General features: G+C 36.8%; 1 protein-coding gene across 1 annotated transcript; it reads right to left on the bottom strand.

Annotated features, from left to right (window-relative positions):
* Positions 1 to 6,573: 6,573 nt before the first annotated feature.
* On the bottom strand, positions 6,574 to 11,597 carry LOC145479637 (substance-P receptor-like). Its single transcript, XM_081458048.1, has 2 exons — positions 11,491 to 11,597; positions 6,574 to 8,721 (listed from the first exon to the last, which is right to left on the bottom strand). The coding sequence occupies exon 2, from the start codon at positions 8,712 to 8,714 to the stop codon at positions 7,584 to 7,586; it is 1,131 nt and encodes a 376-aa protein (XP_081314174.1). The 5' UTR covers positions 8,715 to 8,721; positions 11,491 to 11,597; the 3' UTR covers positions 6,574 to 7,583.
* Positions 11,598 to 12,962: the final 1,365 nt, after the last annotated feature.

The raw sequence follows: 12,962 nt of genomic DNA, 5'->3' as shown, positions 1-12,962 counted from the left end.
AAAACGAGCGACGTTTCTCTTCTGACAAGCAGGAGTCAGTTACTTAGCCAATGTGAAAGGTTCATTGAGGAAAAGACAGGAGCACCCAACGGATCGTTACGGTAAATTATCTGTTCGGAAGGCCTTTAATTCCCTCTGATTTTCTGAAGAGAATTGTCGCCTCGAACTTTCGTGATATGAGAAATTTAATATCTGTTGTTTTCGAATTGTAAAAAATGTTGTTTTGGGTGCCGAAAAAAGGTCAGCTATCATCTTTGGAAAGGCGATAGGACCTAAGGTTTTCGGGGAATGGACAAAAAAGCCGTAATAAATTCGAGAATACTCAAGTTCCCCTAGAATAACCGAACAGATAAATTTTTTATAGCGCAACCTAAAATAAACCAAAAGAGCTTTAAAAGTACTCCAGATAGCCTAAAACAGCGTTTAAAAGCATTTGAGAGAAACCGGTCGTTGGGTGCCCTGAAAAGAGGCAAGAATTAAGGTATAAACTTAAGGAAGCAAGCGCTAAAAGATAAGACCTTGAAGAAACCTCTACCAAGATAAGAGACGCAGCTTCCGCGCTTGGAAATACCGGTCAACGCTATGTAAGCTTAATTGTCATGAAAGAAATCACACAGTTCGCACCTGCCGAATGGCAAAATGTGAGTCAGTGTCTTTTTGTGGATAGTTGAGTAGGCATCCAGATGTAAAACAGGATTTTTAGGAGAAAAAAAGGGAAATAGCAGCATTAGAAACGGCCGCCGCGAAAATAGAACTGAATTTGAACTGGCTTTCTCCCGAGTGAAAGTAGTTCTTTGAATAAACACAGAGAGGAAATTTTGCTTGAAAAGTTTCTCCATGAATACGTTTAATATGTTTTAAATTCCTGTATTTATTTCCTATCATTCATTCTGACTAGGTATAAAATACTAGGTGGAAGATTGTATTCACCAAGTTTGAAGGATGTAGCTTAGCTAGAAGAACCGCGTCCATCCAGCCAAATTTACAGACAAATGTATGGAAAATTAGAAAAATAAACCGAGCGTCTTCTAGGCAAACTACATCCTTTTAACGTGGTGAATAAGCTCGCAAATCTGTCAGATATTTTTCATCGCGACCAATCGCAAAGCCCTGCAAGTTTACCGAAGGAGAGTGGTAATTTAGATCGCAAAACTCAGAGATATTTTTTTGGCAGCGAATTTACGGAAGGAAGAAAATAGCCGTAAATTTGCTTCCAAAGCTTCCATCGCCTCCAGATTTCACCTACAGTTCCTGTTTGATAGATGGCAAAGGAATATTTCTCATCGCGGCCCGTCAATAACATTGGAAAACAATGAAGCCAACACTCTACGAAATCGCATTGGTAGTAACACTACCTAACGACTACAGTGACCTAGAAAAAAGGTACACAAACGAAGCCAGGGAAGGCGTTGTTATTTGTTTTCCACAGTGAAAAATTTGAAGCTAAAAATGTGAAATTCGAAGCGAGTGAGGCACTTTGACACAACATTGACACTATCAATACAAAACTTAATGTTTAGATTTATTTCTACGCGGATAGCCATTCAAAAGTTGATGGCATGAGTGCATCGGCCAAAGCATCCAACGTGATGGAGTTACATGAAAAACCGGACTTTGAATGTTATAGAAAGTGATAGATAAATAATCAGGTCTGTGATATATTATTTAACTCTCGACATGGGACCCAAAAAGATATCTGAATCGAGAAGACTACATTTAACCAAATCGGGGAAGAACATGCAGACCGGACTCGACTGAGCGGCGGAAATCGAGCCTAAAGCAAGGAGTAAAACAACAAACCCAGAAAAAAATATTACCTTCGACCCTCGACCCTCGACCCTCGACCCTCGACCCTCGACAAAAAGATAGACTCATGCCAGTGTATCCTGGGATCGGATTAAGCTTTTATTAAGCTGCAATAAAAGTCTGAAAGCTATGAAGTGCCTTTTTGCTCGTAATGTAATTAATCTGCGTGACAAGGGGCGAACCAGCACCCGTGGGCACTCTGCTCCCTTCTAATGATCACGTAGGGGCCAAACCACCCCCCTAATGTTTCATGAAGGCTATATTTGCTTGGTTTATATATTTCTGAACCAAGTTTGGCAGATGAGCTTTCTTTGTTCTCCAGTTTATTTTAATTTGGAAGTTGCGACAAAATGTCAGATTATGACGTCATAATTGATGACGTCACCAAAACGTGCTATAATTTTTTGTAAAATCTGATAAAAAGATTATGTCATTGAAAAGGCCTTGACGGAAACCGTGTTTTGCTATGATGATTATTTTTTGAGATATGATAAGTTAAATATTTTTTTGTTTCCCCCCCCCCGGAATTTGCTTAACCATACTGTCGTTCTTAAGTCTCTCTGGCTTATTTTTTTCAGTTTTATTCTAGGAAGGCTAATAATCTAGAACAATAGAAAGCTTGATGTTGTCAAAAATCGTATGGTTTTAGAAATTTGATTTTCGGCTTTGTTAGGATGGTATTAACAATAGAAAAACGGGTGACGTCACAGGTTATGACGTAACAAAACTAATTTTAACGCAATAACACTAGAGGGATAATTTTTTATTCTGATTTTCTTCTTTATTTTTGCTTTAGTAATCTGGCACATCACATATGCAACATAGCTGCATTTGCTGGAACAAAATTACGGCTCCAATTTGGGGATTTTTCTCAAGGGGAGACCCATATTTTGCAGAGTTATTTTTCATGTTTAAAAATGCCATATTTCATTTAATTTTTGTGATATGGACAAAATGTTTTCAGGTTTCAACTCCCTTTGATGTGCTCTTTCGAACATATTGTAAAAAATACGCATATTAAAAACTTCAAAAGTGGCAAAAAACATGACGTCATCACTGTGACGTCACAACTTTGACATTTACTGACATTTTTCACGTAAATATAATTGGCAATAGGTGTCCTGCTCATCTGCCAAGTTTGGTGTAGAAAGAGTCAATACTTTTTAAGTAATGCGAAATAATGTGAAATACCCATGAACTGACGAAACATTTGGGGGTGGTTTGGCCCCTACATGATTTGCGCAACAGTTTATCTATCACAAGCAGATGTACCGATCCCAGAACACATTGGCATCCTTTGCACGAATCGCCTTTTAAAACGGGCTCACATTATTATTGCTGAATGGGAATTCAACACCCACTTTTGTAAAAATCAAATTTTGATACCTCTAAAATAAGAAAAAAAAACAAAAAAAACTAATACTGACGCAAACAAGGCCAAAAAAAGGAAAACAACAACAAAACAGAAAAACCAACCAAACAAACAAACAAACAAACAAACGCTAAATGGAGGGTATCGTGTTCATTATCCTTCAAATCTTTTTCGCAACACACGCAGTTTTGAAAACTGGGGAATATCACTCGGATATTCCCCAGTTTTAGCTGGAGCATATTCGGGCACGCGACGCGTTTAGACCAATCACGCGCAAGTGAAAATATTTGATAGTATCTCTCCGCCGATGAACACCATCACGCCGCGTTATCAATTGAAACCAATACGAATTGGAGAAAACGTAGTGGTAAACTATAAGATGCCATAGATTTTGTAACTTGTAAGCTTGCGGAAATTGTTCGTTGCTAATTGTCACGTGACGTCTTATTAATTAGTCAATGAGAGTGCGCTGTTTGAGAAAAAATACCTATATTACAAATATTTGTGAACAATAGGACATCCAGATCACGCACGGACCGTTCTGGTTCACTGATCATTCATAGTTGAAACAAATATGTAAAATCGTTTTCCATTACATGTTTCCATTACATCCAGAATTTAACAGACTCTTCAACTCATGCTGTTCCCTGTGGAAACTGCAGGAAGGAATTTTAGGAAATACTAAATAATTATTCCTAAAACTAATTACCAAACCGAGATATTATAACAATCTGAGTAGCCAAGCAAAAAAATCAATTAAGTTATTATTTAATCAATTAATTATTAATTTGATGAAGTAAATTAGCAAAGTATACAAGTAAACAAGTAAATAAGTAATTAAGTAAGAAGTAAATAAGTAAGTGAGTGATTGAATAAATAGTAAGTAAGGTATTTTTACTGAATGCACGGCAATATATCCTTGTTTTTTTAAATTAATATATAATATTATTAGATAAATTAAAGGGACACATGGGTAGAACTTCTAAATAACTTCTAAATATTCAGTGATGGAACCTTTTCTCTGAAAAGAAATATGAACGCTGGCTGTATAGTACATTACGTCTCGGCGTCGTGCAAAGCTGTTTAAATACCTGACATTTTTCTTGACTCTTTTTCAGCTTAAGTAATACTTATCTGAACCGCACGAAGTGAAAATCTGCGTTTGATGGTGGCGACAAGATGACTTCGGAACGCAACGTACTCGCGTTTATATCTCTTTTCTGTGTATCTTCTTTAAGCAGTGATGGAAACCTAAATACAGTGGACCCTCGATATAACGAAGGCCAAGGGGACTGGCAAAATATACTCGCTATAACGAGGTTTCGCTTATCGAGGTTCTATTTTACTATTTTACTATTACTGGGGTGAAGAATATTGTTCGTTATACCAAGGACTTCGTTATATAGAGGCTCCTTAAATCGAGGTTTCACTGTATAACTTTTTCTTTTCTCTTTATTGACAACAATCTAATTAAATCAAGTTACAAAATATCACAGTACATTCCTTGCGATAGACTTAATTACTGTACTTTTTAAAATTTTTCTTTTTAATGAAGCATTTTTAAATCTATTTCTCAAGTAGAGGGAATCGGATTCGCTCCGACGAAGGGCTAACGCTCGAAACGTCAACTTTCGAATCTCTTTACGGTGGGCAATTCACATTATCAACCCAGTTGATAATTAACAATTAGACCCGTAGCCCTTTCGGGCTACGGGTCAATAGCCCATTCGGCTTCGCCTCATAGGCTATTGACCCGTGGCCCTTGAGGGCGAAGGGTCTAATTGTTTTAGTATCACCCAACTAGTCGGACAAAAAAGGTAATAATAAAGTTAGCAAATGCAAGTTGAAGAAATATTTATTTGGGAATAAAACGAAAGAAAGCGTCACGCTCGATGGCGCCAATTTCGCTACTCGATGACTATTACTAATAGTCCCCTAATAGCGTAGCCAATCAAAATGCAGGATTTGCATTAGTCCACTAGCTGGGTGAAACTAAAACCAAATTATCTTATTTCTCAAGTAACTCGAAATACATGCATGTAACTAGTTGCAGTACACCATGTTACACTGTGATTTAAGGAACTTTAAACGTTAACTATCTTACTTTTGTGATATATATAATTGGACTTTACCATATACGAAAGTGTCTAAAATCATACACTCGTCCTAACCTCAAAAATCCTGAGATATAATGGTTAACTTCCGTTTAAAATTTAATCCTAACCCTAAACCCTGTAAGAGTACTGTGGTTCAGTGTTCTAGAAACAGTTCTTTTACGAGCAAAGGTACTTAGTGCGTAATTTTCGAAACAGCTTTGACCAAAATGTAAGAAAATATCCGTTATCTTATTCCTGTAACGTTACTAGAATAGTTAAAAGGGTATCTGCGTTTGAGTAAATTAGGAGTGTTAATTTTCAATTAACTTCAATACCAATGGCAGTTCTTATAGAATATCCGAATATCAAAATAGGGCATGTACATCGCGGTTAGGTTATGCAGCGTTTGAATTAAAAGAATTATATTCGGCAGTTTTTGCGTGGAACGTTTTCAATGAATCGTAGTAAACTGCAAAGCTAGCTTACCAGCTGAAGTCACAAATGCATAGAATAGCCTTGAAAATAGTGCGCTGTATTCCACGTCGATCTGTAGAATCTAAGTAAACTAAAGACAGTTGAATCATAGGCTTGTACGGTGTAACTGGAGAACAAGGACTTGGTTCCGTTTATGTCCATACCGCAAGCACTGCTGTCAGCATAAGGCCAGGAGCCTGCAATTTTTGTAACATATGTAAATTGCATTTTAAGACTGTTCCCAACTGTTGTAAAGACTTGCACGTAAATACCAGCGTTAAATATAATTGTAAACATCCGTCTAATGTTCAAGTAGTCGTGTGAGTAGTTGAGTGTACTTTAAAATGTATATATTGACGTTACTTTTCTTTTTATTAAGCTGCAATAAAAGTCTGAAAGCTATGAAGTGCCTTTTTGCTTATAATGTAATTAATCTGCGTGACAAGGGGCAAACCAGCACCCGTGGGCACTCTGCTCCCTTCTAATGATTTGCGCAACAGTTTATCTATCACAAGCAGAAGTACCGATCCCAGAACACATTGACATCCTTTGCACGAATCGCCTTTTAAAACGGGCGCACATTATTATTGCTGAATGGGAATTCAACATCCACTTTTGTAAAAATCAAGTTTTGATACCTCTAAAATAAGAAAAGAAAAGAAAAGAAAAATAATGCTGACGCAAACAAGGCCAAAAAAAGGAAAACAAAAAAAAAAAAAAAGCAGAAAAACCAACCAGCCAAACAAACAAACAAACAAACTAACTAACTAACAAAAAAACAGAGAAAAAGGTTATAAAAAAAAAAAAACACAGCAAAACAATGAAGCTTACAATAGTAAATGATTTGAAGCCAGTTCCACACTAGTGTGATCATGATCGTGCGGTTAGTGTTTCTTATTAAGGTACTTTTTTTATCAGTGGAGACTGACGTTTCCACATGCAATGTATGCCACCATCTTCAGATTCAAGTGGTAAGTCATTTTTGAGACTAATCTTACCCGGAAGATCCTTGACGATCGAGGCCAAATGAGAAGTTTCTGATAATAGAATGCGCTAGGTACTCCGTTCTCACATTGAGAGATTTTCAAGTGAGTGTCGTAAAACTAAAACTAAAGTAATCACTCTAGCCAGTCACAACGGACACAGACGATCCAGTAAGTCAATCAAAACTCAAACGAAGCGCGGGAAAACGTGTGTGAGAAAATCACAATTGGTTTCGGTTTTATTTCTGCTTGGATACAAAAAGTGGCACCAATTTTTTAAGCCAATCGCATTGCCTAGTAATTAATGCCAAAGCAATTAGTTTTCGACGCTCAAATAAAAACTGCCCCATCTCTCATGCACTGTTTGTTTCTATTATAGCTACCTTAACTACAATAATTTTCACACCTCCTTGCAATATCTTCTAACAAGGGATTCCCCTAAAACATCAAAGACATCAAAATTGAATCATGGGTCCTAACAGTGACCGTTGATCCTTGTAAATTAAAGATAGTATTAGTAGGTCTGGTTAAAACGTTAAGCTGAAGATTTATATCTACCTTTATATACTGTACAATATTCTGATTCTAATACTCAGGTGTAAGTTTCCTACATATTATCTTAAACATCAAGCTAAATTACAAAATTGAGCAATGGAGATTCGTTTGTTTGAGACAATGTACCTTGACTTACGGATAAAAATTTCCACTAGTCAAGCAATTGAATAATTTGAAAAAGAACGTATTTCATTTGGTAAGATCGGATATTGTGAAATGGGCAACCGGTGTTAAAGCTGAGTGGATCTCTTTACTGCAGTTGTTATCAATCATTCCATCTTCGCGTGAGATTTTGACTCAAACAACGTTAAATCCATTGTTGCTATGATATGAATATTGCTGAAGGGGGCTCATTTCCAGTTCCTTGAACGTGCGTAGGGATGGAAAACTGGTCAGCGTGCTCCTGTTAGAGTGCATGCGCACTCTGTTGGATTTGTAAGAAAAGTGACAACGCCTTAGAACTTTCTTCATTCCTTTCTTATAGTCACTGTTAAAAATGATATAGATAAATGGGTTTATAGAGCTGTTAGCGTGACCGAAAAACAAGCCAAGGAAAGCCACGTATTCCGGGGGACCGCAGTCACCGTGTTCACCAGCAACAAATAGCATCATAAGATAAATGTAGAACGGAAGCCAACATAGAGCAAATACGAGCACCACTGTCATGCAGATTTTGAGTATTTTCTTTCTCGTTTCAATCTCGTGCAGTTGGTTAGGAGCTGTGGAATTTCCTGGAACAGTTCTTACCCAAACTTTAAAAGCAATGACGGAGTACAGAATCCCTATTATCAAAAGCGGAAAAACATACAGAGATCCAAACAACGCCAAAGTATAATGTTTTGGGGAAGACCCGTTGTCGAACAGAGGCTCCCAATTCTCCAGACAAGTTTGCACACCTTGCACGTCTTGGACACGCATGACGTATAGCATCGGCGACGCGATGGCGAAAGAACTCATCCAGATGAGGAACAGAAGTAAGACTGTTGTACTGTTGCGCCTGCTTCGACGTAATGGAAACATGACAGCTAGAAATCTGTTAACTGCAATGCCCGCTAAGGTGAGCACGGTGCAAGCAATCGCAGTGCCTTGGATGAAAACGACAAACTTGCAGAGAAACACGCCCGCACTTCCGTCAAGCCATTCAAACGGCTTGTGGGCTATCGTCAATCCGTAATGCCAAATCTGCACCGCCATGTCGAACACGGTCGTCAACAGGTCAGCAGCTGCCATGTTGATGATGTAGTAGTTCATGACGGTCTGGGCACGAGGATAATTGATGATGGCACCGATGAGTATACTGTTGCCAAATATGGAGATGATCAAAATGGCCGTGTATGCTAACAACTGAAAAGTGGCCGTGAACGTGGTTGAATGTGGGATTGGGCAACCCGATGAGTCTGTGGCATTCGATGTTACGTTGTCATCCATTACTTTCCTTTGTATTAAGAAAAATAAGTGTCAAGATTGTTTTAATCCATAACAGACAATGGAAGGTCATAAACCTTACACATGTTCCCACAGCTTAAAGGAGCTCAGTCATGGCATTTTGAGTTACTTTTGCGCGTACAAAATTACCTTTAAATTGAAGGAAACCTGAAAATAGTAGTTTACTAAGATAGCAAAACACCAAAGAGATGATAGTAAAGCATAAAAAAATAAGGATGGTTAAGGATGGAGAAGATTAACAGGGCTTACAAGGAAAAAATTGAAAAATTTAGGGTAAACTTTTTAAGTTGCAGAAACCGTGACCGGCGTAGTTCTTTCAGCTCAATATCATGGTAAAGTAAGATTGACCATCATCGGGACAAACCATGAAGGCAAATCCAACAGAAACGTCATCAGAAAAATTTTAATTTTTTAAAAAAATGGTTTCTGGAATAGAACACCGAGTAGCTTAGCGTGTGCGTTATACACCTTAGTGCATTTCTTTTACGGTTCTTTGCGAAACAACGACCAAATTCGACGTATTATGAGGACTCAGAACCACCACAGAACGTCTATTTGGCTGGAGGTAGTTCTTAAGCTAATAAATACATTTTTTATCAGGTTGTCGATGTCATTGTTTAGGTTTCTAATGAAGCACGCCACGTAGTGTAAAATTGTTGAAGTGCATTTGATTACGTTATTAGTAATATGGATTAGAGAATTTAATGCTTTCAGAAAAAATTTCAATCTGCGCATTTAAATTTACGTCCACTACAGAGAGATGATGAATATTTCTGTTTCTAAATAGGTGTAACCTAAATCATCTTTAAATTCAGCATTGTATTTGGATAATGAGCGTGAACTCTTGAAGCAAAATCGAAACTGATCCTGGGCTGATATTGCTAGTTCGTGATTTTTTAAAAAAAATATCTTATCAAAAGAAGCAACTACACGTCTGCATTGTTAACAAACAACTTTTTTTTGTAAAGAAGAACTCGACATAAAAGGTGCGAAATTTAAAATAACTTTTTGATTGATTTGCCTTTAACTGTCAATCAATTCAGGTGGAGCCCTTTTTTTAAAAGCCATATTAAACAAACTTTGTTTTTAACGTGTGAGATGAGGAGTCAATTTTGGACACATCGTGTTTGTTTTAAAATGACAAAAAATAACGATTTGGTAAGTCCACAATAGAGCTATTTATTTTCAGCAAGTATATGTGAGATATATTGTGATGTCCTGATCAGGAAAAACTCATAAACTCAAGTTTAGAGCAATAACACATCTCCGAAAACACAAAGGTGCAGCCTGTTGCAGAGATACTACTATCGATGCCATACCTTTTAAAGGTGACGCAAAATTTCAAATTTACATTGCGTGTTTCATCGACGAAATGATGCTCAAATTTTTTGTAATAAATATTTCCATTTTGTTATAAAATTTTAAAATGTCAATTTTTAAACTGAAAACTCTGAATAAGCCTCAAGTGATCACCAAAACCACATTCGAGATTATGAACTTTCAATACATTAACCTTTCAATTCTCCAAAGAGATCAACTGCGACTTTCTCCTCACATTAAGCTGAAAGCTGGCGAGATAAAGCAATCTATCAGCTGAGAAATATTTCTTCATTTTTCAACAAATTCTCAAAAAGAATTAAAGAAATTATGGCATAAAAATAACAAATAATGTTTTTATGGTATATTTTTAGTGTGTTTTAATCTTGGAACGAAAGGTCTCAATATAACATACATCTTAAATCTACTGTTAGTAACTGTATTTGAAATATTAGCTTGAAAATTTGAAAAAAAAAAATCCTATTAATATTCAATTTTATAATTGCTTCACTTTAATCGGTATTTACCACGTTTCTGGCATTCTGAACGGAAACACAACATATTTCGCCAATAAGAAGTTGCTTTTGAACCATTTTCCATGTTTGCTTCGTTATCGACGTTCTCCCCTTTAATCTAACTCTTGCGTTTATAAGTTTATCGACCAATTTCTAAATGAATACGCCAGAATCACATCAAGATAATACAAGAACGAGACAGGTCAAAACACAATCAATACAATTGAAGTCGTCGCAGTTTAAGCCCGCGATAATTGAAATATTTGATGATCTTTCGTCTTTTTTTCAGAGCGGCAATTCATTAAGACAAAGAAGGCTTACGTTAGAACACTTGAGACTCATAAATAATGGCAAAATATTACATGTAAAAGCCCAAAACGATCTGACCGTCACCTTAGCTAGTCACATTGTATCTAGCGTTCCTGGAATTTATTATAAAAACGGATTATCGACAGCCACACTTTGAGAATTTTTGAATCAAGTTCTAGATTCAGCTTCCTCGATCACATATTTACCTTTGTACCAATCCGAAGCCGAACTTGCCATGGCACTTCAATATTTAAATTTTGGTGGCAATAAAACACTTACGTATAGTCTAGTCTCTAGTCTCTTGTCTCGTTTTGAACTTTTCCTTGGTTAGGTCATCTTTTTTTTTCTAATGTCACTGAGGTTACGAGGATGATAGACTAGTAGGTTACAAGAAGAGAGCGAACTTATGATAAGTGCTTGAGAAAACAATGGAAAACCCTGGATAAAAACTACGAAGTAACTGTCAGAAGAAAAAAAAACAAGGACAAAAGACAGTTCATAACGAACTTGATTGTTAGGTAAAAAAAATCTTCCCTTCTCTAGTTTAATGTTCACGGTTTTCCGTCTTTTTTTAATTATTGTAGATGAAACAAACAAGGCTTATTACTTTTCCTCACCTTTCAGTTCTGCAGCTCTGTACCAAATAAGGGTAGAAGTCAACGACCAAATTGTAGAGATATTTCGGTGTACGAAGTGAAACAAATCAGTCCGCAGTTAAACTATAATGCCGATGAAATTCAAAACGATGGAAATTGATAAGAGAAGTTTAGCTCAGGTGCTTCGGGTTGACCTATCAGTCTTTTATATTAAGGCAATATTTGTTGTTTCAGTTGCCGAAAGTTAAAACAGTAGCTCTTCGGTTCTCAATATTAATTTTTGCCGAAATTTTCTGTCGGAAAATGTAGTATCTTTATACGTTGATCTGACGCAAGGCGTATGGACTGTAGACACAAGTTATATTAGCGCTGGAAATGGCAGAGAATTCCTTTATAAAATTATAGCCACTGACACTCCGACAGGTGCAAATATAACACGCGTTCAAAGTAAACTTTTATCAGTATTTCTTCCGACAATCAGTTGACATTGAGGCCAACCCGCCCGACCAAAAATAAATTGTCCTGATTTGAGTCTAAAGAATATGACAAGGAAACATGTCTATTCTTTATGATTTTAATGACAATTAGAAAAGTGTTTAATGAATATACACTTTGAGGTTTCTAGTTGTGAATTTGTTACCCTGTCATGTAAGGTGGTGAAAATAGAGGCTGGCTCTTGTTCAACCTTCAGCATAGATTACGAAACACAAATGGCACTAAAGCGCCAGCCTTCGTATGAAACATGATAGCGAAACGGATTCCAGTGTTTGAAGAACACTGACAACGCGGTGTCGCTACATTAAAAGAACGTTTCACACTGCATATGTCCGCAAATTAAAATCACATCCGTTCAGTAAAACCGACTTAATGAAGTAAGAAGTAATATTTCCCTGCTTATCGGAGATTGCGGCCTTTTTTGATGTAATATGCGTAGACACAACTATTCTTGCTTCTAAACTTGCGCTGCAAAAAAAAAATTTCGTTAATTGGCGAAAAATACTACAGGCAAAAGTATCAATCATTTTAAATAAGTCGTTAACAGATTTTGATTTGCGAGGCTGTCAGTTTTGTAATAACAAGCGTTAAAAATGCGCAGTTACTCTACTCAGAATCGCGGAACGGGCGAGATAAAAAGAAGAGCCGGCCTTTATGAAGATTTTTACTCATTCAGACAACAAACATTTGAGTAAGGTGTGGCACTAAAATCCGGCTCAGTTTTCACCTTAACTCTCACTTTTAACTGATTTAAAGCATTGTTTCTTTTGACAAAAGACTGCCTTTAACGCCAGCTCTAGGGGGGAAGTAATACATCAAGACAAGCCAAATTCAGGTTGTCAGAGTATTGATTTTGCATGAAGACGCTATCAATTAAAAACTGTTTCATAAAGGAAATCTCACAGTCCTTTTTTCGCGAGAGAAACACTGGCTCGGCTTTTATTCGAGAAAAACATATTGACACCAAGTTAGTTCACCCGTCTTTTAATTTACTTCCA

This window comes from Orbicella franksi, chromosome 2 (genome assembly GCF_964199315.1).
Source record: "Orbicella franksi chromosome 2, jaOrbFran1.1, whole genome shotgun sequence".
Classification (NCBI taxonomy): domain Eukaryota; kingdom Metazoa; phylum Cnidaria; class Anthozoa; order Scleractinia; family Merulinidae; genus Orbicella; species Orbicella franksi.
The sequence above is the reverse complement of the archived record's forward strand: the minus strand, read 5'-3'. Positions and strand labels throughout refer to the sequence as shown.

Bases quoted from the DNA above. Each gene is read 5' to 3' on its own strand.
- LOC145479637 (XM_081458048.1), bottom strand. From the start codon at position 8,714: ATGGATGACAACGTAACATCGAATGCCACAGACTCATCGGGTTGCCCA.